This window comes from Diospyros lotus, chromosome 4 (assembly GCF_014633365.1).
Source record: "Diospyros lotus cultivar Yz01 chromosome 4, ASM1463336v1, whole genome shotgun sequence".
Lineage (NCBI taxonomy): Eukaryota > Viridiplantae > Streptophyta > Magnoliopsida > Ericales > Ebenaceae > Diospyros > Diospyros lotus.
Genome location: NC_068341.1, coordinates 42698269 through 42723989, shown reverse-complemented (window position 1 = coordinate 42723989; position 25721 = coordinate 42698269). Strand labels below are relative to the sequence as shown.

General features: G+C 39.0%; 1 protein-coding gene across 6 annotated transcripts; it reads left to right on the top strand.

The window, feature by feature from the left end:
• On the top strand, positions 1 to 25721 carry LOC127799966 (uncharacterized). Of its 6 annotated transcripts, none has more exons than XM_052334285.1 (13): positions 1 to 188; positions 284 to 630; positions 718 to 775; positions 1460 to 1496; positions 1594 to 1933; positions 2155 to 2188; positions 6492 to 7018; positions 7153 to 7201; positions 7359 to 7484; positions 20264 to 20368; positions 20488 to 20579; positions 20677 to 20830; positions 25261 to 25721. In XM_052334285.1, the coding sequence occupies exons 2-13, from the start codon at positions 326 to 328 to the stop codon at positions 25522 to 25524; spliced, it is 2091 nt and encodes a 696-aa protein (XP_052190245.1). In that variant the 5' UTR covers positions 1 to 188; positions 284 to 325; the 3' UTR covers positions 25525 to 25721. The 6 variants fall into 6 exon arrangements, with proteins under 6 accessions (XP_052190245.1, XP_052190243.1, XP_052190244.1 ...); XM_052334283.1 differs by having other exon boundaries at positions 1582 to 1933; XM_052334284.1 differs by having other exon boundaries at positions 1454 to 1496.

The following is a 25721-nucleotide window of genomic DNA, read 5'->3' as shown; positions in this document are numbered from 1 at the left end:
GAGCACACGTAATCCTTTCCTTGTTCCGGTGCGGTGCGCGGAGATTTATCTCTCTCTCTCTCTCCCCTCTCTCTCTCTCTCTCTCTTGTTTCGCGCGCCAAAAGGTCCGCTTCTGCCGAAGCGCTCTTGAAGCGGCGAGGGTCCGGCCAGCCATTTCGCCAGAGACGGAGGCATCTCTTTCTGTATCTGTAAGTTCACAAATCTACGTCTTCAATTGTTGTTTTGAAGCCTCAGGTGAAGGCGTTCTGATTGTTACATCGTTGGTATGCCACTGAAAGGTTAGGCCCGGACATTCACCGTAATTGGAGGTTAAATTCTCTGAAAAATGGCTTTATCCGGCTCTGGTGGAATATCTTGGGATGAAAGTGACGATGAGGAGTGGTCGGAAGAGCTCGATAGCATTCCGTTGATGAGACGGCGAGAGATGCTTCTCGCTGCTAGGCGCCTTTCAGGTGTTCCTGAGATTGAATTTTCTGGTGGAATACCTGAGACTGAATCTGACGGCGAGGAGTGGTCGGAAGAGCTCGATTGCATTCCCTTGATGAAACGGAGAGAGATGCTTCTCGCTGCTAGGCGCCCTTCCAGTGTTGCTGACATTGAATCTCAGAAAGAGAGTCAAAATGCCTCCATGTGAGTCTAATTCTCGCTTCAATTTTTATAAATGCATAAGATTGTGGGTTAACTGCTCGAACTAAGGTTTTCTGATTATACGTGCAGACCCTTGGCTGCTGTACGTGTACCAGTTAAGAAGGACAACCAACACTCTGATTGGGAGGTAATTTATCCTGCAAACTATTTTACGCGGACTACGCGCTTTAGAGACACTTTTTTTTGTGCGTTTTTGTTTCTGGGTTGAGTATTTAGATCATCTTGCTTGTTCAACGCCTGGGAGTAGCAAGAAAGGAAAATGGAGCTCTGCATAAAGTAGTTATGGAAATTGGTCTTTATATTTTATTTGGTACTATTGGCTGCAGTTGCTATGTTGTTATTTCTCTAGTCCAAGCCATTTCCTTAAAATCTGCCCAACACTCTCCAATTGCACATGCACTGACATGGATTGTGGCTGCTTTGGTGTATGCTCATTTTGATAGATTGTAGGTTTTGGAAGTGTCTTTTTTTCTTTTACTCATGGATAAAGCTAGAGTTAGAGTTATTATGAGAATAGTTATCTGAAGTTTTTTTAATGTCCAAAGCAATGACAATATTGGCTATTCTTGCTGCTCCTGTTCATTGACTTGGGACTCACCAGTAATTTACTGTCTCTCATTACTTCCTTTTCAGCTTTAACATTTCTCTTTGGATACTTTCAGTAATATTGGTGGCTTTTACTAGCATGATATGACATGTCAATTAATCCATCTATTTGGGATTCTTTGTCATTAATGGTATTCTATTTTTTTCCCGGCAGAAAGAGCATGTAATAATGGGTTTTCTTCTTGTTTGCTTTGCTCAGGAACAGAGGAATAAGTCATTGTTACTGGGACAAAGTTATCCCGGTAAGAGCATAAAATTATTTTGGGTTTGCTGTGGCAAAATTTCTACATGCAGGTTCAGTTGATCAATGACTGATGATTTCCAAAGTAAAATATGCAGGCATACTTGGAGAATACAATTGCCAGGGGACTGAAGTGAATAAGCATGCGAGCTCATATGAAAAAAAAGGTGATGAAATTAGTGTCAATGCCATTTTGGCAGAGAAGGAAGATGCCTTATCAAACTCTTTGCTCCAGTGTTCCATGATGCCCAAGTATCCTGTCAAAGTAGAGGTTGATTTTGCAGATAACTCCTCATCAAGTTTGTTAGTAGATGGGGTGGAGGTCCCTTTATATAATAATGTGCAAGCAGGTGAGATAAAAACTGAGATTGCTGATGACTTTATGGATCATCCTGACCGTGTTGTATTGAAAGACCAGCAAAGGTTGCTGCTATTGAGGTGTGATTCACATTCGATGACTTATAGTAGTTATTAAGTTATGTGCTTTTGTGTTGCCAAGTCCATTAAGCTGTTGATCATATACTTTTGGTTCTGGTCCCGATAGTAGGAATTTAGTTGAAGTATTTTTTTTTTCTTTTTTTGAGGTCTTCTTGGCTCCTATCTCTTGTTTAAGAGTAATTGGTTTACCGAATTTATAGTTTTCCTATTTTATTTTGCAGGAATTCTATGGCATTGGCTGAACCATCAGTGGAGGTAATTCATCATTCTTCACTTGTATACTGAAAGAAATTCTCTGTTATTTGACTGAGCACAAGAAATGAGGTTGGGAATGAAATTGAAACTATATTATGACTCTTTTCTGCTTCGTTGCTGGGTTCTGTAAACAATCAACTGAAAAGAATAATTGTTTTTGCTTGTCTTAATCAATTTTTTCTTTCTGAAAGTTATTTTGTTATTTGGCAAGGTCAGTTATTTTTGATACTCCAAAATGTGAAACATAAAAGATATACCTGGACCAGAGTGAAATGGAAGCTACTGAGGTTCACCACATAATTTTTTCTGTCCCATATTTACAGAATTTTTGTTTTCTGTGTCCTTGAAACTGTAAGGTTAAATCTCAAGAAAGAGATTTAAGATGTTTGTGAAGAAACTTCTTTATATTTTTGTGCACACTAGTATTGAAACAGTTTTTATACCATATCAATATTTTGAGCAACATAAGAAAAATGGTGTAAATGTCTTTAGTTCTGAAAAGTTGATTTGGATAAATGAATGTGCATACACCTAGCATTGGACTACTTAGAGGTCCATGCTTATGAAACCATTGTCCAATTCAGGAATTTTCGGGTATCTTATCCTGTCAGCATGTGAAAATACACCATTGAATAGATGAAAATAAGGTGTTTTAATCATACATACCTAGTATGTTAATTTCTTCAGCACCAGACTGTATTTTCTGTTGGCTTGATGCCAAGTTCTTTAGGCTGTTTGCTGCTTTTGATGCCAAAAGTTTTCTAGATGAAGTCACAGCAAGATAGGCCTAGGGGCCTAGAGACTGGAATATCAAGTTCATAACCAAGAAACAATTATTAATGGAGGAGTTGATTTGCACATTTGGATGTAATATTATTTGGTGTTCCAAAAAACTCTAGAAGTAGTCAACCAATTTCTTCTCTTGCTCAAGTGTTGGCATTTTGCAGATATGTTGATAGATGAGGGACTATATAAGAGGGAAGAAAGGGAGAACCTCAGATACATATATATAATTGGAATGCCAGATGATACCAGTGAAAACTACATGACAAAGCCTTCATATGCCATTATTCTGACCAAGAATTCTTAACTTTCTGATTTAGGATGGCTCTTGGAAAAGAGTTACCTGCAGTTGGGTCTTGTTGTGGGGATGGATTCATTCTAAGCTAGGAAGTCTAGTATTATTAGCTTTTAAAAAGTTATGACCTTCCCAGATGAAATAAGATGGGAGTTGATTTATATCTCGACATGATAGGTTTCCGGATTTCACACAAAAGGTTGCTAAAAGTTCCATGCAATAATTATTTTATATCCCGTTCAAGGAGGGATGAAAGTAAGAAACCATAGTTATTGGGTTCCCATCTACCCCCTGGAACCGCAATCTGAATCGCAGGTTGTGGATCATGGTTCTTTCATGTCACAGAATTGATAGGAATATGATCTAGATCCCCAAGAATGGGGATTCTAATTTAAACAATAAAAACTAGGGAAGAAACATAAAATCAAAATAATTTTCAAAGAAATTAGGGAAAGAAAGCTTGCCTATCTCGCTTTCTTGGATTTATTGCATTTTGAATTATATTCAGGCCTAACTTTGTTTGCATAGGATTTTTCATTCTGTAAGTCGACAAGAGCATAGAAAATAATTTAAAGCAGAGCAAAACAAAACAAATCAACTTCTATAATGGTAAAGTATCAATCCAACTAATTTTGACCAATTACAACTATAAAACATACCACGACTTGAAATAGTGAACCAATTAAGCCTACCATCTCTGTACCACAAAATTAGCATACCAAAGCATCTCTCACCCATTCCTGTACCACGACCCAAAATGTACCACATTCTTGGTAACTATGGAAGAAACAGATAGAGGAAGACAAATAATTGACAGTCAATTTTTTTTTTTCCAAAATTAAGAAAAGCAATATCATATTCTCATAATCAAACTCCACTGTATATCTATCATGAATTAGTAGTCATATCTTTTTAGTTATCCTTTTACTAATTTTAGTAATGATGCAAAACTTTAACCTTTTGTTTGCATAATTAGATTCTTTAAGGATCAGGTAAGATTTTTGAATACTAGGTTTTTATGTAAGAAGGTGTATGGTTAGGAATTGATTGGACTGAGTGGTGCCCAAGAAAATAGGAATTTTTTCTGTTCCTCTTCATACTTGAAAAGAGTGTTGGAATGTGGGTCTATTGGTCGCATGGTTGTTCAGTTTGGATGATCCCATGACAACTCACAAGACTTTATCTAACATTTGCCTCAAGTGTGTAATGATACAGGATAAAGGTAAGCACTCCATTTCTGCATGGGTTGTTAGCTTATTTCCTACCAAAGTGCTTGCTATTAGCCATCAACAACATTAGCAATTATGAGAGAATCAATTAGAGATGTCCATATATAGCTTAGAGTTAAATGTTTCCTGCTTATTGTTAGCTTTTAAATTAGTTTGAATGATGTATTTATTTTAATGGTTTCTGGAAGACTTGTCGTGACTTCCTGAATAGGACAATGTTTCTGGCAAGTTGTAGTATTTTCTCTTGCTTCCTATAAAAAGTCATGGAGCTTTCTTTTCTACCGAGGAGAAGAATTCCTGTACTATTGTTTTCCTTACTTCACCTTTGTGTGATTTCTATATTGACCATTTGATTATCAAATGCACTTAAGAGCTCGAGATGCTTGCAAGCTAGTACCATATACAAAGTGCCAGACTGAAACATCATGTCATGATTGTGGATATCAAAGTGATAAATTCCTTGCGGGCACTTTTGGTAGCTAAGACATGGAGATTGTCTTTAATAACTTGGTGAACTAAAGGTCTATAATAGCTTCAAGTAACTTCTACAACTTCAATTACTTCAGGATGCTGACAGGCTGAATTTGTTGAATCTTAGTAGAGCTGGGTGGTGCAACTGAAGGAAAGGGTGCATGCTGTAAAAAGGATGGTAGCTAGTGCATTAGAGAATGTTGGCATGTTTGAAGCTGTAGATCTGGAAGCATTTTGACAACTGTGTTAGTGGGTTTACTTGTCTTATGGCAAGCAGAGATAGTGGCAAGGAAGGTGAAGGTAGGAGCATATGGAGAGGTGATAACTAAAGATTTTGTTTCATTGAGCCTTTTGCCAACAAAGGTGCTTGTGATGCTATGGAGTATGGTCCTTGAGAAGACATCACAAGCACCAAATGGCAGTGCTAAACATGAAGTGTTGCCCTGTGATAGCCTAACATGTCACCTCCTTATCATCTTCTCCTTGTGATCCAATTGATAGGCCCTTCTATGAGGTGATGATGGACCAGTAAGATTCATTCCACACTCTGGTATAGATATGCTTGGCAAAGCCAGCATATGAAGTGCTGTAGTCATGAGCAATGTATCTGGATGCAACTAAATAAACTGTTTCCAAGGCATTCACATTTTGTATAGTAACATTCTGAGTAGGGCGAGAGATTAATTTAGGCATCTATTATTTCTTAGAGGCTTGCCATTCGTGTTTGTTTATTGCCTAGGACATCAGATTTCCATGGAAGACATAATATTGCACACTATAGCCTATGGACATGCTATAACTTTTGGTATATCTGTCATTTGGGACGAGCATATTGAAAGGCATCTAACTTTGCCTATTCTCTAATCGGTCCTACTTTTTCTTTTTAACTTTTTAAAACATCATCAATGAAGTCCAATATGGAACTCTGTTTACAGTTGTTAAATGGTGGACATCTGTTCAGGATTTGATTAGACTTCAGTGTTGCATTTTGGAAAGTTTCAGTATCTAGAGAATAAAAATAAAAGTAGGGTGACTTGATAAGAAATTGGGACAAAGATAGCAGATTTTGAATATACTTGTCCATTTGTCATTCTTACTATAAAGGGTAGTAAATGCCGTTAGTGGTGTTTTTTCTGTTCTGATACTTGTTACAGAGGCATCCTGGTGTTAACAGCTATTTAGATACCATCTTCGGTGGTGATTCTGTTTTTTGAATTGGTGTGAGAAATGACTTAATTTTCCCCCCCTTTCAATAATTGGAGATGCATATAATGTTTCATCATTTGAGTGACTAAGATTTTGTGAAAATTTTTCAACTTCTGCATGAGTGTCCTATTTTCTTCATTTGTATGTAGTGGTACCATAATTTAGTGGAATTCTATTTCTTTGCATGCTTAAGCTTTCTGCTTACTATAGGGCAGGAAATAATTTCATTGCAAAATTACTATCAATCTCTTTGTTTAGTGCTGTCTTTATGTTATTAAAGAAGCTATAGCTCTAGTTAATTTTCCTTTTTGTTGCACAGGTTAATTGTTCAGGGTCAGTTAACCCGGTTGTCAGCATGATTCAACACCATCTTGATACAGACAAGAAAGAAAATGATTCTGCTGATGCAGAATCCTCAGTTGTCAGAAGCAATAGACACTGCGTGTTTGAATCATCTGATGGACAGGATTTTATGTCTGGTAATCCTGGTAGCACTTTTAGTTCAGCATTACCATCAATGTCTGCAAATATCAAAGATGAACTGTTGGATTACTGTGACTTGCATAGTCTGGACAAAAATGGTGCGTGTGACTTCCCCTTAAATAACATTATATCAGTGAAGAGTGGGAAGGAAAGCCATGAAGATGAAGACAAGCTGGACCACATGTTACTGATAGACCGCATTAAAATGCTGGCCATGAGGAAGGACTCTATTTTACATAATTCAAACAAAACTGAGTCCTTGAAGGAAACTGTGCCTCCTATCTTAAATTGTAATCCTATTGTATCAGAATCCACTAAGCCTTCAAGAGTCAATCATCCACGGAAGAGGAGAAAAACTGTCACGTAATATTTGTTTCTTTAATTCATCTATTGCTTCTCTTTGTAAATATGTTTATGTGAGGTCTCTTAGTGGAGGGGCTTTATTTCTAGCTTTATTGTTCCTGTTCTGAGGGTGTTTCTCCTGTTTTGGATTGCAGTGATTCAGTTGAAAAAGCTCTTGAAGAAGATGCTCCTGGGCTTCTTCAGGTAATACCATTTCAACTTTTCAAAAAAAAAAAAAAAAAAAGAAGAAGAAGAAGAAAAAGTGAAGAAAAAAGGAATCATCCATTCTTGTGTTTTACTGTGGAATTAGGTTACCTGCTTCTTTTTCAGGATTGGGGTTCTTACTGATGTCATTTGGCAGGCATTACTTGACAAGGGGGTATTCCCCAATGAAATCAAGCTTTATGCAGAGACTGAAAGCCAAGAAGCCATTGATGATTCAACTAGTAAAGACAGCTTTTCTGAGCTTGAAGCTGTGATATCGAAGGTTGGCAATACTCTGTGATTGTGTATTTTGGTCTCTGGAACTTTTTGTCTTGGTCTTTGAAAACTTTTCCCTGTTTGATGATGATGATGATGATCTTTATGTTTCCAATTTATTTGTTTTTCCTTGTTTCCAGTTGGAAAAGAACAAAAAATTTTGGTCATTTTTGCATGCAATCTTCATTTTTCATATGATGATGATTTTCAAAACTAGCTAACTCTTTTATTTTTTCCAAAAATTTGGAAATTCAAAGAGAACTTTTAGAAAGTCTTCACAACCAACCAAATGGGCCATTTGTCTTTATTCTCTATTTCTGCTTGTTTACAAATTTAATCAAATGATTCTAACAAATGGATGCATTGCTTTTTTTAAATGATTAGAGAAGTTAGATGGCAGGAAAAAATGTTTTTTGGAACTGTCTTCACAATAACTGCCTAGAATATTGTTATGTACTTATAATATTATTATGTGTACTTACATAGTTGTAATGGCAAGTGGCCGTAGTAGGAGTGGCAATAGTAAATAAAACAGAATTTGGTTAGTGCTCTAAGGGATTGTATGCGGGCAGAGCACAAGGGGGTAGTACATAAGCAGTTATAAATTTAGGCGGGAACCTATGTACACAAGTGAGGCTATAAATTGCAGCCTACCCCACTTCGAGAAGCATCCAGATTGTGAATAAAATATTCTTGAATTCTCCCCCCAATTCTCTCTCTCTCTCTCCCCCCAATCTCTCTCTCTCTCGTTTTCCTTCGGGAATTCTCTTGAATTCTCTATCTACTTTATCAATTCGGGCAGGATCCGAATTAATTATTGACAGATCCCTTAGGATATGACAATTTGGTATTAGAGCCTATCTTGGGCCACGATGATCGAGGGTATCGGCGATGGCTAAAGGGACTAGGTTGAAGAATTTGGAGGCTCAAGTGCAACAGTATGGCTCCACAGTGAGTGATCTCCAGAGTTGAGTGGATTAGCTAGAATTGGGATCCAACCGAAATCACGAAGCCATTTTGGTTGTTGATCGGAAGTTGGAGGGTGTAGTTGCCCAAATCCGCAAGGAATTGGGAATTTAGATCAGAGACTAGTTGCAGAGCTTTGTGGTGATGTTTGCGAGGCAGAATTAGATGAATTTCTCACTTGATTTCCCTTCGAGGGAGCGGATGGATCCCATCCTATTGAGGCAGGGGCGTGTGGATCCAATCATACAAGGAAAAGAGGTGCATCAAAGGTCATCAGGGAGCTCTGAAGGAGAGGAGGAACATGGTGAATTGGGTTGGAGACGACGACTAGAGGCATTGGTTGGGCAAAATCAACACGGTTTACCCATGCTACTGTTCGAAATACCGTTATTCAATGGGCTTAGTCCATGTTGGTGGATCAGGAGATTTGAGCAGATGTTTGAATGGTACGGAGTGGCAGAGAGACAGAAGGTGATGATGGCGACTGCATACCTCAATGATGCAGGGGGATGCTTGGTTCCTTGGATGGTCCAAGGTCCGAGAGGAATGTAAATGTGAGGATTTTGTGGAGGAGTTGTGTGAGAGGTTTGGGAATTGAGGCTTGTTTGATGTAGTGGAAGAATTCAACAAGCTCAGACAGGGAGGATCGGTGATAGAGTACCAATTACGGTTTGAGGAGTTGAAGGCTCTTATGCTTAACCACAATTTGTATCTGACAGAGGCCTATTTCGTTTCAAGCTTTATAAGTGGCTTGAATGAAGAGTTAAGGTCGATGGTGAAGGTACTCCAACCAAGGACCCTTAACATGCAGCTGACAGTGCCGGACTCTACGAACTAATTGTGCAGGCGCTGATGAAGAAGCAGAGGATTATAGCCAGGGGAGTCTCGCACGGGAGCCTGTCCCAAGGGAAGAATTCTGGTAGGGAGATGGGGAGAGGACCTTCAGGAGGGAAGAACTTTGCATTGCCTGCCCCTACTGACCAATATGGGAAGACTATGGAACAGAGGAGGCAAGCTGGCCTCTGTTTCAAGTGTGGGGAAAAATACTTCCCTGGTAACTAGTGTAGGAAGCAACTTTTGTTGTTGGAAGGGTAAGAAGCAAAAGAGGCAGATGAAAAGGAGACACCCCAACCACAAGGAGAAGAGGAGGAGGGCGATAGGGAGATATCCTTGCATGCCCTGAAGGGTTGGACAAACAACAAAATTATTAAGGTTGAGGGGAACGTGGAGAACAAGTTGATGATCCTCATCGATAGTGGGAGTACCCACATTTTCTTGGATGAGGGAACGACCAGGAGATTGAAGTGCCCATTAATTCCAACACAGCCACTGACAGTGACCATGGTGAATGGCAACAAAGTCACGAGCAAATTAGCTTGTGCTAGGTTTTGTTGGGAGATGCAAGGGGAAGGGTTTGAAGTTGACTTGAGACTCCTAAAACTAGGGGGATGTGATGTGGTGTTAGGGGTTGATTGGATGAAACATGTCAGTCCAATTTACCTCGATTTTAACAAAATGGAGGTGACATTTGAGAAGGAGGGAAAACATATGACACTAATGGGGAGCAAGGAGTATCTGTTTGCAGAGCCCAATTCCCTACCCCCAACCAGGCTTATTGATCATACCATCAACCTAAAACCTCACATAGACCCTATCAATATCCGTTCCCATCGATACCCTCTGTCACAGTCCTAATATGTAGAAGTAGAATATACCGTGTAAAGGGTGGGCCTAGCATACACGTCCGACAGTTAGGGAAGGTGGTTAGCTAATTCTAGAAGAGGGTATCTATGTAAATAAGTTGGGTTGTAGGAATGTAATTGCGGGATCCTATATATGATCCTATATATAAAGGACTTGAGCACATGTAAGGAACTATCAAGAATATTAAATTGAATCATTCTAGCATTTCACTCTCATTTCTGTTTCTCTCTCGAATTATCTCGACTCTCCCTCAATTTTCTTCTCCTTTCTCCCTCTGTTTCTACCATTCTCCAGAATTCTTTAGCGAATTCTAGAGAATTATCGTCAGATCTCTTAGGATCTGACACCCTCCTAACCAAAAGACAAAGATAGAAAAATTGTTTAATGAGATGCTTCAAAAGTCAATCATAAGGCCTAGCCATAGCCCTTTTGCATCCCCTGTATTGTTGGTTAAAAAATGGGATTGTACATGGTAGTTTTGCGTTGACTACTACCAACTAAATGAGATTACCATCAAGGATAAATTTCCCATCCCTCTTATTGAGGATTTGTTAGACGAATTGAAACATGCTACTATTTTCACTAAACTTGACCTAAAATTTGGCTACCATCAAATCTAGATGAACCCCTCTTGACATACCCAAGATTGCTTTCCGCACCCACCATGGCCACTATGAGTTTCTTGTCATCACATTTGGCTTAACAAATGCTCCAGCCATTTTTCAATCACTGATGAACCAAAATTTTGAGCCCCACCTCAGAGACTTTATACTTGTGTTTTTTGATGACATTTTGATAAATAGCCTTACCTTTGACCTTCATTTGAAACACTTAAGGACTGCATTTGAAATTCTCAAAGCTCAATACGTTGTATATGAAGATGTCAAAGTGTGCATTCGCATAAAGTTAGGTGGAGTATTTGGGTTATATTATCTCGGGTCAAGGAGTCAGTACAAACCCAAACAAAGTGGCAACCATTACCAATTGGCCAAGGCCTACAACCCTTAAGGCTTTGAGAGGATTTTTGGGGCTGATTGGATATTATAGAAGATTTGTGAAGGGGTATGGGGGAATCAATAGACCACTAACAAACTTGCTAAAGAAGGACAATTTGTGTGGAGTCAAGAGGCTGAGATTGCTTTTGAATTATTAAAGAAGTCAATGGGGGAAGCCCCCATGTTGAGTTTGCCTAATTTCAGCAAGACTTTCGTGGTTGAGACATATGCAAGTGGGATGGATATAGGGGTTGTTCTCATGTAGGAGGGGAGGCCCTTAACTTTTATAAGCCATGCCTTAGCCCCCAGACATGCAGGCCTCAGTGTATATGAAAAGGAGCTTCTGACAATCATATTTGCAGTGGAGAAATGGAGACACTACTTGGAAGGGAGGAGATTTGTTATTAAAATAGACTACGAGAGTTTGAAGTTTCTACTACAATAGAAACTTCACACTCACTTGCAAAAGAAAGGAATGACCAAGCTAATGGGCTTAGATTATGTTATTCAATATAGGAAGGGGAGGGAGAATGTTGCAACAAATGCCTTATTGAGGTGTATGGAGGAAGGAATGGCTGCCCCTATCACTGCAGTGATGCCCAATTGGTGTCAGTAAGTGACAAGGAGTTATAAGGGGGATGATTGGGTCAAGGCCCTTTTAGAACAACTGATTATAGACCCAGGGAGTAAGCAAGGGTATAGTTATACGAATGGGGTGGTAAGACATAAAGGGAGGTTAGTTATTGGGAACAATGAGGATTTGAAGAGAAAGATATTACAGGCCTTACTTGAGTCACCTATGGGGGGTCATTCCGGGGGTCCAGAACACTTATCACAAGGTTAAGCGATTGTTCTGCTGGCTTAAACTAAAGGAGGAAGTAATGCGGCTTGTCTTAGCATGTGATGTATGCAAGGGATGAAAAGGGTAAGTCCTATCAGCTTTAACTTCAATAAGATGGAAGTCACATTAGAAAAGGAGGGAATGAGAGTCACCCTCCAAGGGAATGTGGAAACCAGGGCTTGCAAGTTGATTAGAAGGAAAAGATTGCAAAAGTTGCTCAAGTGTAAACTCTCCCAAGCGGCTCAATTATTCTCCATTGAGGCGAGGGAGGATCCAGGGGAACAGGAGGGGCAGTGCTTGATGGCAACCACCCACTAGATCACACCCCAGTGGTAGGTACATGAACTATCTTCCCTAGATGCACTATTGATTGAATTTCAGGACTTATTTGTAAAACCTAGGGTCCTCCCCCTTAAAAGGCCATTTGATTGCTCCATTCCCTTACAATTTAATGCAAAACTAGTTAATATAAGATCCTATAGGTACACCCCCCCCCCCCCCCCCCCCCCCCCCCCCAAAAAAAAAAAAAAAAAAAAAAAAAAAACTCAAAACCGAGATTGAAAGGTTGGTAAAAGAAATGCTGGATCAATCTATAATCCATCCTAGTAGAAGCCCATTTGCCTCCCTTATCCTTTTGGTAAAAAAGAAGGATGGAACCTAGCGTTTTTGTATTGAGTATCGCTAACGTCACAGTTAAAGATAAATTCCCTATCCCTATTATTGAAAACTTGTTAGATGAACTAAGCCATGCCTCAGTATTTTCCAAACTTGACCTAAGGTTTGGATATTACCAAATCCAGAGGAACCCCATTGATATCCCTAAGACCATTTTTAAAACTACCACGGGCACTACGAATTCATAGTAATGCCCTTTGGATTAACCAATACACCAGCAACCTTTCAGGCCCTAACGAACCATTTCTTTAAGCCCTACCTTTGAAAATTTGTGCTGGTGTTCTTTGATGATATATTGATCTACAACCCCACATTTTCTCAACACCTAGAACACCTTAGGACTACATTTCAAGTCCTTAGATTCAATCGATTGTGCATCAAAAAGTTCAAATGTGCTTTTGCTCAGAGACAGGTGGAGTATTTGGGGCATGTGATTTCTAGTGCTGGAGTTAACATTGACCCCAAGAAGATTTCAACCATGATAGCTTGGCCTAGACCAGGGAATGTCAAGTTCCTTTAGAGGATTCTTGGGATTGACTGGCTATTATAGGCGTTTTGTAAAGAATTATGGGGTGATAAACAAGCCCTTGACTGATTTATTAAAGGAGGACAACTTTAGGTGGGATGAAAGGGTAGAGGCTGCATTTGGGAATCTAAAGCAGGCCATCAGTGAAGTTCCCATGCTGGGGATTCCTGATTTTAACATGCCATTTACCTTGGAGATAGATGCTAGTGGGACTGGAATGGGAGTTGTTCTGTCTCGAGATGGTCTACCCCTAGCCTTATTGAGTCAGGCCTTGGCTCCAAGACACCAAGGGCTTAACATGTATGACAAGGAACTACTGACTGTCCTTATGGTAGTAGACAGATGGAGACACTGCCTGGAGGTGGGGCAGTTCACCATCAAGATCGACCATGAGAGTTTTAAGTTCCTTGCACAACAAAAATTGCTCACTAACTTGCAAAGGAAAGGTATTGCCAAACTGACGGGGTTGAATTTTGTGATTCAGTATAGGAAGGGAAAAGAAAACGTGCCTACAGGTGCTTTATCATGGTGTCATAGGAGGGAATTAGTGCAGCTATCACAGCATTGGTACCAGATTGGTACTAGGAGGTGGCAACAAGTTATGACAAAGGGAAGTGGACAAGGGAGCTAATGGAGCAGTTAAGCATTGACAACAACAATAGGCAAGGATATACCATGTGCGATGGGTTGATCAGATATTGGGGACGATTGGTGATAGGGGATTGTGAGGCTTTGAAGAATAGAATTCTCCAGACCATGCATGATTCTCCCCCGGCGGGACACTCGAGTATTTAGAACACCTCCCGGAAGGTGAAACAGGTGTTTTATTGGCCAGGCCTAAAGAAATCAGTAATGGAGTTTGTATTGAAATTTGACACATGCAAGAGGTGTAAGCACGAGTTAGTCGCAAGGCCTGGGCCAACATAACCACGGATTTTTATAGAGGGTTTACCCAGGTCAAAGGGTAAAGATTGTATCCTAGTGGTGGTGGATCGGATGACCAAGTACAACCACTTCCTCAGTTTATCACACTCATTCACGGCACAGGAGGTAGCCAGACTCTTTTTGGACAATGTAGTGAAACTACATGGAATTCCCCAATCCATTCTCTCAACTCTCCCTCTCTCGTTCTCTCCCTTGCGGTCTTTCCCTCTCAGTTCTCTTATTTCCCTTCTCCCTACATCAATTCCCACTAATTCTCTTCTAAGTAGAGGAGAGTTATCCTAGTTGGATGAAGGATTCGACAGGTATTTACCATCCTTCTATGGAAGACTTTGTGGAAATCCTTGGGGGCTAAGTTGAACCTATCCACTGCCTACCATCTCCAAACAGATGGGCAAGCGGAAATGGTCAATCAATGCTTGGAGACTTACTTGCAGTGCTTGTGTTTTGTGCACCCTAAAGGCTGGCACAAATGGCTTTCTGTGGCACAATGGTGGTATAATTTCAGCCACCATAGTCCCATCAGGATGTCCCCTTTCGAAGCCTCTCTTTGGTTACAAGCCACCCCTATTGCCCACCCTTCCGGGGCCTACAAGTGTGGCAGTCGTGGATGAACACTTGCAACAGAGCCAGCAGGTCATACAAAGCTAAGAAAATACTTGGCCATGGTTCAGAATTGTATGAAGCAGTTGGCTGACAAAGGGAGGAGTGGTAGGGAATTTTGTGTTGGAGAGGAAGTATATTTGAAGTTGAAGGGACCTCACCTGAAGTCACTAACTACAGGCCCCATCTCTAAACTCAACCCCAGGTATTTTAGTCCCTTTCCTATCTTAGCCAAGGTTGGAAGTGTAGCCTATAGGCTTCAACTACCAGAGAGTACCCAAATACACTCGGTCTTTCATGTATCTTTGCTGAAGAAGGCAGTAGGAGGACAACAGATAAGTCCCCACTTACCTCTGAGAGCTTTGGAGATCAATGACTCCCTTGAACCAGCTGCTATTGTGGATAGGAGGGTGATCTATCGGCAAGGGGCATCGATTATACAAGTTCTAGTGAAGTGGTCCAACAAGCATGAGGATAACAACACATGGGTGTACCTTCCAAACCTGCTCAACCAGTTCCCTAGAGCAGCCAGAGTACTGACCATTTCTTGAGGACAAGAAATGTCTCAAAGGGAAGGTATTGTTATGTACTTACAATATTATGTGTACTTACATAGTTGTAATGGCAAGTGGCAGTAGTAAATAAAATAGAACTTGGTTAGTGCTCTTAAGGGATTGTATGCGGGTAGAGCACAAGGGGGTAGTACATAAGCGGTTATAAATTTAGGCGGGAACCTATGTATGTTGGTAAGGCTATAAATTGCAGCCTACCCCACTTTGAGAAGCATCCAAATTGTGAATGAAGTATTCTTGAATTTTCCCTCCAATTCTCTCTCTCTCTCTTGCGTTATCTCTCTCTTTCTCTCTACGACTCTATCTTCTTTCTCTTTCTCTCTACGACTCTATCTTCTCTCTGATTTTCCTTCGGGAATTCTCTTGAATTCTCTATCTACTTTATCAATTTGGGTAGGATCCGGATTGATCATTGCCAGATCCCTTAGGATCTGACAAATACTTTATAAAGACACCAACATGTAAAAAAAAATGTTTTTTCTTGTGGGGTTATTATATAGACTAGAAAAAAAGAAAATTTGATAAAATTACATTGTTACATTTGCTAATATTGATTTATGCAAGAGAGGGAAAGACTAACAAGCAGGGCCTACTCTTACAAAATTGTTCTGGAAACTAATCTAGTTTGATTGAATATTTTGTTCCATGCAACGGACCCACAAAATATTGAAAAGCTTGTTTCTATCCTCCAGTGTTCTAAAATGCGCTAGGCACTAGTCGGGCGCCAGAGTGGGGCCTAGGCGGAGCCTGGGAAAACTGTTGTTTTCAACAATAATACAACATAAACTTGCATTATTTTGTAACATTTGTTGCTTTCTCACATTATTTTGTGCTTTCATCTAATAGTAAGTCACAGACAAATTAAATTATTGTATTAACAATAATTTGGCCCATGGTGCGGTACTTTTCTTGACTTTTTTTCCTACGAAATTTCTCCCAAGTTTCCTAGCAGTTCCATTCAATATGTGCTTTTTGACCAATGCTTTGCTTTGCTTTGGTCTCTTTCTCTCTCCCTCCCTAAATTTCTCGCCTTCTAGACGAGTTCCATCTACTTTAGAAATTTCTCTCCCCTAAATTTCTCCAACAGATTCATTCTTCTCTACTCCCTCTATTCAATGACTACTACTATAAGAGGCAAAGAGCCCGCTGCCTCCTTCTCAAAGCAACGACAACTATGATGTGTTCTTGAGCTTCAAAGGTGAGGACACTCGTTGGACTTTCGTCGACCATCTCTACATAGCTCTTACGAACATCGGATTTTTCACCTTCAGGGATGATGATGAAATCTAAAGAGGAGAAAGCATCAAGGTTGAGCTATGGTGGCCAGGCCACGCGTGACCTAGGAGGGTAGGTGGCTCCGACGGCCCAGGCTACACCCGACCCAGGTGGATAGGCGCAACCTAGGCATCGATCGGGCCTGACACCTAGGGGTGCCGATTAGGGCTTAATCGCAGTGGCTAAGGGCCGCCTAGCGCCTAGGCGGCCACCTTGGCCGCGTTTTAGAACATTGCTATCCTCACTAAATTTAGGAAAATTTGTTTGGCACCCCCTCTAAACAAAATTTCAAGGTCTTCCGGTGCTCATTAAATTGCATTATATTGGTGGCGTACAAGTCAATATTTACATGCATTTATATCTATATGTTATTTATATAATCTCAGTAAAATTTATGGAATTGCTGTACATGTACTTCCTATTATATCTAATGAGGAGAATGTTATCTAAAGATAAATAAAGAAGGATTGGGTTCTTGTGAAGAAATTTATTCTTAGAACTCTTGATTCAAATAAAATATTCTACTTTGATAAACTTTATGAAAAATGAATCTGAGGAGATGACATGCATATGCTATAATTAAAGAAGTCTAATACAGTATTGTAGAAGCTATTCACACTCCAAAAGGTTGATGTAACAATCACCCAATCCCCACCTATGCATAAACAGTGCCAATTAAGGTTAACCTTCATGAAAGTTTGACCAACTGGTTGAATGAACTTCAATTCCATTCTCTCCAAGTGATCAAATATTCGAAAGAAATTAAAGCCCTAATCATCCTTCTCTTTTTTCCTGCTATTTCTTGAGTCCATTCTTGAAGAAGGCCCTTCAACCAAAATTGCATATTCTAAACTGTAGTGTTCTTGCTACTTGATAATGAATAAAAAGATCATCCGGATTTTCCATCTTGTTCTTGCAAACTCCAGCAATTTCTAGATCGTATCTTTCTAGTTGAGATTTCCAATAGTTAAGATATTCTCATTGGTTGCACATTATTCAAAGCCGTTCCTCCTTTTCATCATTGTCATCACCACAAGCCTTAATCCCACTTGGCAAGGTCGGTTACATGGATTCTTGCTTTTCAATGTTATCTATCTGTGGTTTTTTTTTTTCTAGAATTCATGATATAAAGTCCAATAATTTTTGTGTTGGCTATTAGTTATTTAATATAACCCTCCTTTATTCAAGTTGGGGACCGTTGGTGGATAAGGGGGATGCCTTCAGCGCAAGAAGCCTCAAGCATTCAAAGCTTTTCCTACAAATTTTAATTTAAATTGCCTTCACTAAACTACCTCCAGGGCCCATCTCCAATATTAGACTCCCTAAAAACTTGACGAAGACATTCTGATTTTTCTTTTCCCAAATTTAAATCCTCAAAAGGATATCCTACTGCTCCATCTTATCTTCGACTATACACAAAATGGCTAAGAAGCTCTCATCCACCTTCTGCTCTTCAAAATTCTTATTCTTCAAGGTCTCCCTCTGGCTCCAGCTACTAATCCCGCATTGCCCACAAAACCATCCCATATCTTTAAAAATACCGTTCCAAAGGCATCTAACATCAAACATGGGAAACTGCGGGAACACCCCCTACAAATGCCTAAATTTTGATGACACCTACCATGGATTTACACGAGTCCCTTCTGTAGGTAGATAACATAGGAACCAGAAGAAATCCACTTGTTCCCACAAAAGCACAACTTTTCATGGCACCACCTGTCTCCGATTTTGTTTTCGTGACTTTCAAATCTCCTTGAGTGTTTTGTAGGTAAGGCCTCAATAAAATTCCTGTCTCTTTACCTAAGTTGCCTCACTAATTGGATGGATTCAACATGTCAATCAATTAATTAGTAAATTGAAATCTTTTAAATATTGTACCCATGCGACTTTATTGTAGAAGGTTGAAACCACTAATGCAACTTTGATTCCACTGGAACTCACTTAAAAAATTGTTTGAATTTCTTTTGTAGTTCAATCTCTAAATTTGTGAACTAAGAACACAAGGAAAAAGCCAAAGAACAACCTTTCATCTAATTTCTTGTATATGGAGTAAAATGTCTCATTCAATGAGAAAATGAATCAAAAACTGTAGCATCTGACTTATGGGACTTGTGGAGTGATGATAAAAAAGAAGAGGAAGAAAATTTTAAGAAATAAAATGAAGTGGCAAGGATCTTCTTGATTTGCTAAGAATGGGCTGCAAAGGAATTGCAAAAGAAATGCTTGTTTTGCATAAAATAGGCCACTTAATTGCTTTCCAAATATCCCTAGAAGTGTAGTCTCAGGCATTTTACTCAAAATGGTATACTACATCTCACCTTCAACTTTCACCCAAATTTTACTTTTTTCTTGCTCATTTTTCAATCATAACAATGTTAAACTATTAGTTTCCAGCAAATTTTAGTGTGGACCAGCAAACACTTCTATAAAGGTTCCCATTGCGTTGAACGCTTCTTAATAGAATGCACATTAGAGATTGGTCCAACTGCATCCTGTTATTTTTAAGGTTTTTACTCCAAGACACTTATGCTTGGTTAGTTGTGTTTCCATGTTGTACAAGTTGGTTTCACAGTATCAGCAATATGATGTAACAAGACCATGGCAATTATCTTAATTTCTTGGAACTTTTTCATTTGAAGATGGCATTAGAACTTTATCTCATCATTTCCTTGCTAGACAGTTGTGTCAGGAATGGCATCTAGGGTAAAGTTTTTGCCATGCTTTTCCTTTTCCTTTTCCTTTTTTTTGTTGTAATTATTGATTTGAAATTTAAGTATTTGATCTTGAACTTAATTTTTTTGTTCTAAACTTGTGTTAATATGGTTTTATGGACTAGTATAATGTTAGTTAACGAATTTTTAAGTCTATTATAGTATTGTGTGATCAATTTTATTTCTTGACCCTCTCCCATTTTCAGTTTGACATGTCGGTATGGGTTTCAAAACATTGTTAAAAACTTTGGGTTTGTATCCTCACCTGGTGTGATAAATAATTGTGATTATTGTGGTGGTGTGCGTGGATTGTGTCCCCCAAATTTTTTATTAAATTAATTTTTTGTTTCTTATGCTACTTGCATAAGATTTGGTATTTTTACCAAAGTAGCATTGGATGTTATTTGAGCCTAGGCTAAGACATACTCTAGCTTTTCTTTTGCCAATACTTAGTAAAAGATGTGAAGTGTTTGGGATAGAAAAGGAAAATCTACCAGTTACGTTGGCAGGTTTACTTTGTCTTGCAAAAAAAGATGCTTTTTGACTCGCTAGTTAGACTAGCGGGTCTCTCTCGGCCTAGGCTCGAAAGACATATGATGCTACTTTAGTAAAAATCCTAAAACCGGTACTAGTTGCTTAAAAAACAAAAAAAATGCTAATTTAATAAAAGATTCCATGTCTCTTGTGTCTCCAATCTATGGGCATGTGTGTCCGTCATGTCTCCTAGATATGGTAATAATGATAAAAACTTTTTTTTTTATCATTTGGTCTTGAATATACATGTATTGCATATGCCAAATGCATGTATGACACCCAAAATGACATGCCCCTGCTTCCTAGGTGATGATATTTGTGCATGGTTTCTTGATATCTGATCAGGCAGGTTAATAATTATATATTGCTGTTAACACACGCTATGTTATTTGCTAGTTCTTTGTTGCTGATGCTAACAAGATTTCTTGATGTTTGGGGACAGCTTTCTTCTCTGCGTCAAACTTTTTTGAAGTTTGCTCCACTACGGTTCACAAAGGGTGAGAAGAATAGTTATTGCTTGGCCTGTCTACTATCCCTTATCGAGCAAGTAAGAACTCTAATTTTATAGCATGTGAAGCATGGAACTGATCATGGACTTCCATTTCACTTCCATCTTTGTTTGCTACTCTTTTCACATTTGTTGATCCCTCTTCCTATAATGTTTAGGCGAGATACCTGCGATTCCGGAATTGGCCTGTTGATTGGTGTTGGTGCCGTGACCTCCGATCATTTATATTTGTGTTTGAAAGACATAACAGGTTTATTTCACGGTGTAACTTTTGCTCTAAGACCTTTTCTGGTTTAATTTCTCATCAAATTGAATGATGGAGTTGTGCCCCTTTTGTTTGAATTCAGAATAGTGCTGGAACGCCCTGAATATGGCTATGCAACTTACTTCTTTGAGTTGGTAGATTCCCCACCCATTGACTGGCAGATCAAGCGGTTGGTGACTGCAATGAAGCTCACTACCTGTAGCAGGAGCACCCTAATTGAGAATAAAACACTATTGGTAATGAGTTTATTTTTATCTCTTTACATAATTGCTCCCACTGATGATTAACATTGTTATATTAATTAACTGTGAAATTTTCTTTTATTTTTAGCTTGTTAATTAGTTGATTGGCCTGTAATCTCACTGAACTTAGATATGCTACAGAAGACATAACCAGAGTGGTGCATCCCTCATTCTGTTTCTTTCAGTTCACAATAGGAGTTGATCATTATGTGTTTTTATTGATTTAGATAATTCGCTTTGTTTAATTTGGGATTGGTCATTCCTTGTTTCTTATTTTGAGTGTAAATGAATGCCCTGCTTGTAGGTTTCGTATTACCTGTTCATCTTGCTACTCTTTCCTGCAAATAGAAAGATGCAAATGCTCGTACTGTTTTAAAACCTTTAGTTCAATAATGTTACTAATTACATAAAGTTTTGTATCTGTATTCTGCTTCATTAGATTCGCTGAACATTTTCTGGTATTGTTGATCTCATCTCTATTACTGTACCAAGGGTAAATGGAGAAAATTTTCTGTAACTTATGACTCCCTAGGAAATATTGAGTCCTCCCATGGATACTGTAAGAAGGATGTAGAAGCAAATATTTTGCAAAACATTATTCTAGGCCTAGAAATAGGCATTAGTATTGTTTATTTCTTTTGTTTCCTGTTTTAGTTTGTTTCTTAATTTATTTTGTTTTATTTAGTTAGTAGAATCCTGATTAGATTGCGATTATGGGCTAATCGGGTAATCAAAAATTGGGTAGCAGCAATTGGGTAGGTTGTCATTTGGGTCACAAAGGAGCAGTGACCTCAGAAGTTGCAACAGGGGTTGTGGCGGGAAATTTCTACTTCATGTTTCAACACTGATGACTGACAATGAGATCTCTGGCGGCAGTTGAGAGAGAGGGCTGATGCAAAGCTGTTGGCTGTCATGTCGGTGACTGTTTCTGGTTCAATGAAAGTCTTTGAAGGCTTTGATGATGCTGTCGCTCACTGTGAGAACTTCAGGGAGGCTGTTGCAAGGCTCCAAAAATTCGGTTATGGTTGCTGCCTTTTCTTTTTACAGAGGTCAGTGTCTCCAATGATTGTTGCTTGCTCCGGAAGCCTTTTGATGATGACAGCAAGATGCAATAGTCTCTAAGCTTTGGCTTTAAGATTCTGTGAATGCCATGACTTCACAGAAAGGCTTGCTCAAGGAACTGAAGTCAATGAGGACCCTTCAATACAACAAATCTTGTGTGATGAAGATCACAAATGCAATTTGAAGGTGTTTGCAAGATCTCAGTGAAGCTTGACTGGGTTCAAAGTAGTCAGTAAAGGCTTCCAATAGTTTGATGAAGCTTGTTGCTGTTGATTACTGCTTCCGACAGCTTCGATGGCCTTGACTGTGAATCTGTGATGGTGCGATGGTTTGTGTTCTGAATGACGTTGATGGCTTGATGGATTGTTGGTGGAGATGGCTTATTTTCTGAAATTTTCTGGAGATTGCCAAGACTTCCTAAGAGCCCATGTTTTTGTTGAGAATTCTCAATTCTGAAAATTTAAGAAAACGCCTGGAAAGATCAAGAAATTTTGGCTCTGAATACCAATTGAAGCAGAGCCATTGAAGAGAAGATAGTTCTGATACAAATTGATGTAGAAACAAAAGAATAACAAGAACAGAACTCAAAACTTACTGGTGTTCCTTGTTTGTGGTTCTGCATCATATTGCTTAGCCTTTCCTCTGGTCAATAAAACGAAAAAGGATATTGCCTTGAGAAGTTTTATGCTCCTTAACTCTACAGGTTACATTGACATTAATCTATCCATCCTCCTCTAGGATGGAGCCTAGGTACCTAACTGCCCACTACGAGGTGCTTCTACACTTTCATTGTTAACTACCTTTTGTTTCAATTTTGAAGTTTGCTAAATTTACATTTCGTATGTTCACTTTTAATTTACTTATCTTAAGACTTCTTTATTCAAGTTACTAAATTACTGGATAATACTGTCAAGACAACATTCATGCTAAAAGAGAACAAAATCAGGTCTTTTACCTAATTTTCAATGATCTAATCAAGATTAAGAAAGTCATCTTCATCATTTATAGTTCTCGTCATCTTCCTCATCAGTTCCCTCTAATTGACTTCTTTAACCAAAAATGGCTGTGAACTAGAAGTTGAAGTGGGTACTCCGGTTGTTGCATTGTCTCCTTAATTTGCTACTACTATTAAATCTAGACTCTTCAACTCTAGCTATATTAGCAACAAACACCCCATGTCAAAAAATCATGACCAAATATTTAATCATTCTCTTCTACAGCACTCCAAGATGTTTGTATAACAGATGGTGTGTTTTGGTGTATTAGGGTATACATTAAATCTTAACAACTTTTTTTCACTGTAAAACAGTAAAAAATTAGAGTACCCTTTACCCTTAACAAAAAGGCATGTGCCTTTAGAGCTTAAGCTGCAGTTTTTATCATTTGCACTTTGCTTTGACAAGAGAAGGCATTAGAACTGTGTTTTGTTTTTTTTTTTGCTTAATCTCTTTAGTGCCCTCTTAACAATACTGTAAAATAATATCCTTCAAGTTGTAAGCTTACTGATTTATATATGTGCATCAACTTCTTCATATCAAGCTTCAAGGCGGTAGCTTACTAGGTAGGCGGTAGCTTACTAGGCGGTTGCTTACAAAAAAAGAAAAAATACATGGACTCTAGTTTTGCAATTTTCTCTATCTATGACCATTATCTTCTGTAAGACTATCATAATGGATATGATGCTTAAGAGTTTCCTACCAAGCTACTTTTGGCCTTTCTCACCCCTTTCACTAAATATTTATTCCATTTTATCAACTTCAACTTATAAGATGATCTTGTGAAAAGAAAAATAGTTACTAGGCCCTGATGATGGGATGGCATTCTTGGAGGGACCCAACAACTAAGCTGCATTCCCCCAATTAAAGCACTCAAATTAGAGACCATCAAGTTGGCAATCAGAAATAAAAGGAAAAATGTGGAAGAGAGAATAAATGAATAATTGGTATTGGTAGCTCTAGGATGTCTTCGGGCTTGCTTGAGTTAATATCTGAAGTTCACTGAATTTCCTGCCTGACACAGACTTTTGTTTAAACTATGGGATGCTTGTTTTTATCTTCCCCCCTCCACCCCTACTTGAAAAGGTTTACATGAGACATCTTACGGCATCCTTTTGCTCCTTTAACGCAAAGTTAGCTTGGATAGGCTTTTGTTGTTCGTTGGATTTGGTTTTCCTAGCTTGAGCAAATGCTTGACCAGATATATCCCAAGATTCCTTTATTGTCTGTGTCTAAATTTTGCTAGCTTTTCATTTTTGTGTTTAAATTATTCTTTCCAGCATTTTGGTAAGAAGTTCCTGATTTGTGTTGTCAATTAGTTCACTTGGGTAGAAGCTAAAAGGCCCACTAGGATGATGAAACTGACAGTAAAAAATATAGCCTTGAAATTGAGACAGTCACTTGGTGCAAATGATTGCAAGAGGCTGGGCTGTATCTTATTCCTCCAGAACCCTGGATAGGCATGGCGGGCACCAGGGGCGGATGCAGAGGGGGGGTCTGGGGTTGGGCTGTGCGTGGGCTTTTATATATTTATATATATATATTACTGTAGTATATATATTTTTACTGTTTAGTTGGGGCTGCCCGTGCCAGCCCCCCCCTACATCCGCCCCTGGCAGGCACGTTTTCTTTCTTTTCTTTTCTTTCGGTTAAGGACTACATAAAAAAGATTGCTTTTGGGGAACAGAAATACAGGTAAAAAATGGAGGTGGTGTGGAGCAAGAAGACCAGAGAGTAAGAGAAAAATAGCACCCTTGCGGCAAGAAGAATTGAAGAACATTACTTTGTGGTTCCCCATTTTGTGGGAGCAAGGGAGCTATTTTTCTCTTACTTTGTGGTCGTCTTGCTCCCTTTCCCCACCTTGTGCACTAGGTGGGGAAAGGGCGTATCTACTGCACAAGGCTCCCTGTTTTGTGAATCGTATTTGTAGGCAACTTTCCCATGCTGCTGCTTCTTTCTTTTTTCTTTTCCTTTCCGGTAAAGAAACTGTTTCCACAACTCAAATCCATGACCTTCCAGTCACAGGAGGAGGAAATTTACTGTTGCTACTAATGCTCTCCCTCTTGTGCCAAAGGCATCACATGACAAGAAGAGAAGTAACCAAATTAAAGGTGCCTCTGCATAGCAGATGAAAGGGGATCCAGGTCTCCAGCAAAGAGACTCAAGTGCTGCAGCCTGTATCACTCTTTATTTGCCAGAGAAAAAAGCGTTTCAAATATCCCTGACATTTAAGCAAAAGATTAAATGTCCAGTTACAAACTTTTATGTATTGCTCTTTTTGTTATTGGGATACATTATTGTTTTTTATATAAAAACAATGTGGTAGGTTGGTTCATTTTCTTACTATGGCTTTCCTCTATGATCAAGATTGGAGAACACCTGACTGATGGTGAAGCCCGTGTGCTAATGGAATATGGTTGGGCTCCAAATAGTGGATTGGGGACCATGCTCAACTATTGTGACAGAGTTTTTCATGATCAGAAAAATGAGAAGGTCTCAGAGTGGAAGTCAAAAATTGGGAAGTTACTCGTGGATGGTTATAATGGTGGAGTTATTGTATCAACAGATATCCCAAAGAAGGCTGTAGAATATGGTGGTGCTCAGGACCCTCAAATCAAGTTGGAGCTCTAACTTGAGGTTGGTTCATTCCAGAAACTTTTGTATTAGTCAGCTTTTAGCATGACTTTGTTCAGTGTATTTGTATAAACTCATGGAAACAATAGTGTAATTCGCTGAGTCCAATGGTTAAGTTGAATGTTATTTGTTGCATGTACATAATTACATTTTGGTGTTAAATACCTTAGTAGTTGGTTGGCATTATTCACTTA

What these genes read in the sequence shown, in the direction of transcription:
- LOC127799966 (XM_052334281.1), top strand. Translation starts at nt 326, where the DNA reads ATGGCTTTATCCGGCTCTGGTGGAATATCTTGGGATGAAAGTGACGAT. An exon ending in ACCAACACTCTGATTGGGAG is followed by an intron (nt 776 to 1,453) that starts GTAATTTATCCT and finishes TGCTTTGCTCAG; the next exon opens with GAACAGAGGAATAAGTCATT. An exon ending in TTGAGAATAAAACACTATTG is followed by an intron (nt 20,831 to 25,260) that starts GTAATGAGTTTA and finishes TCTATGATCAAG; the next exon opens with ATTGGAGAACACCTGACTGA.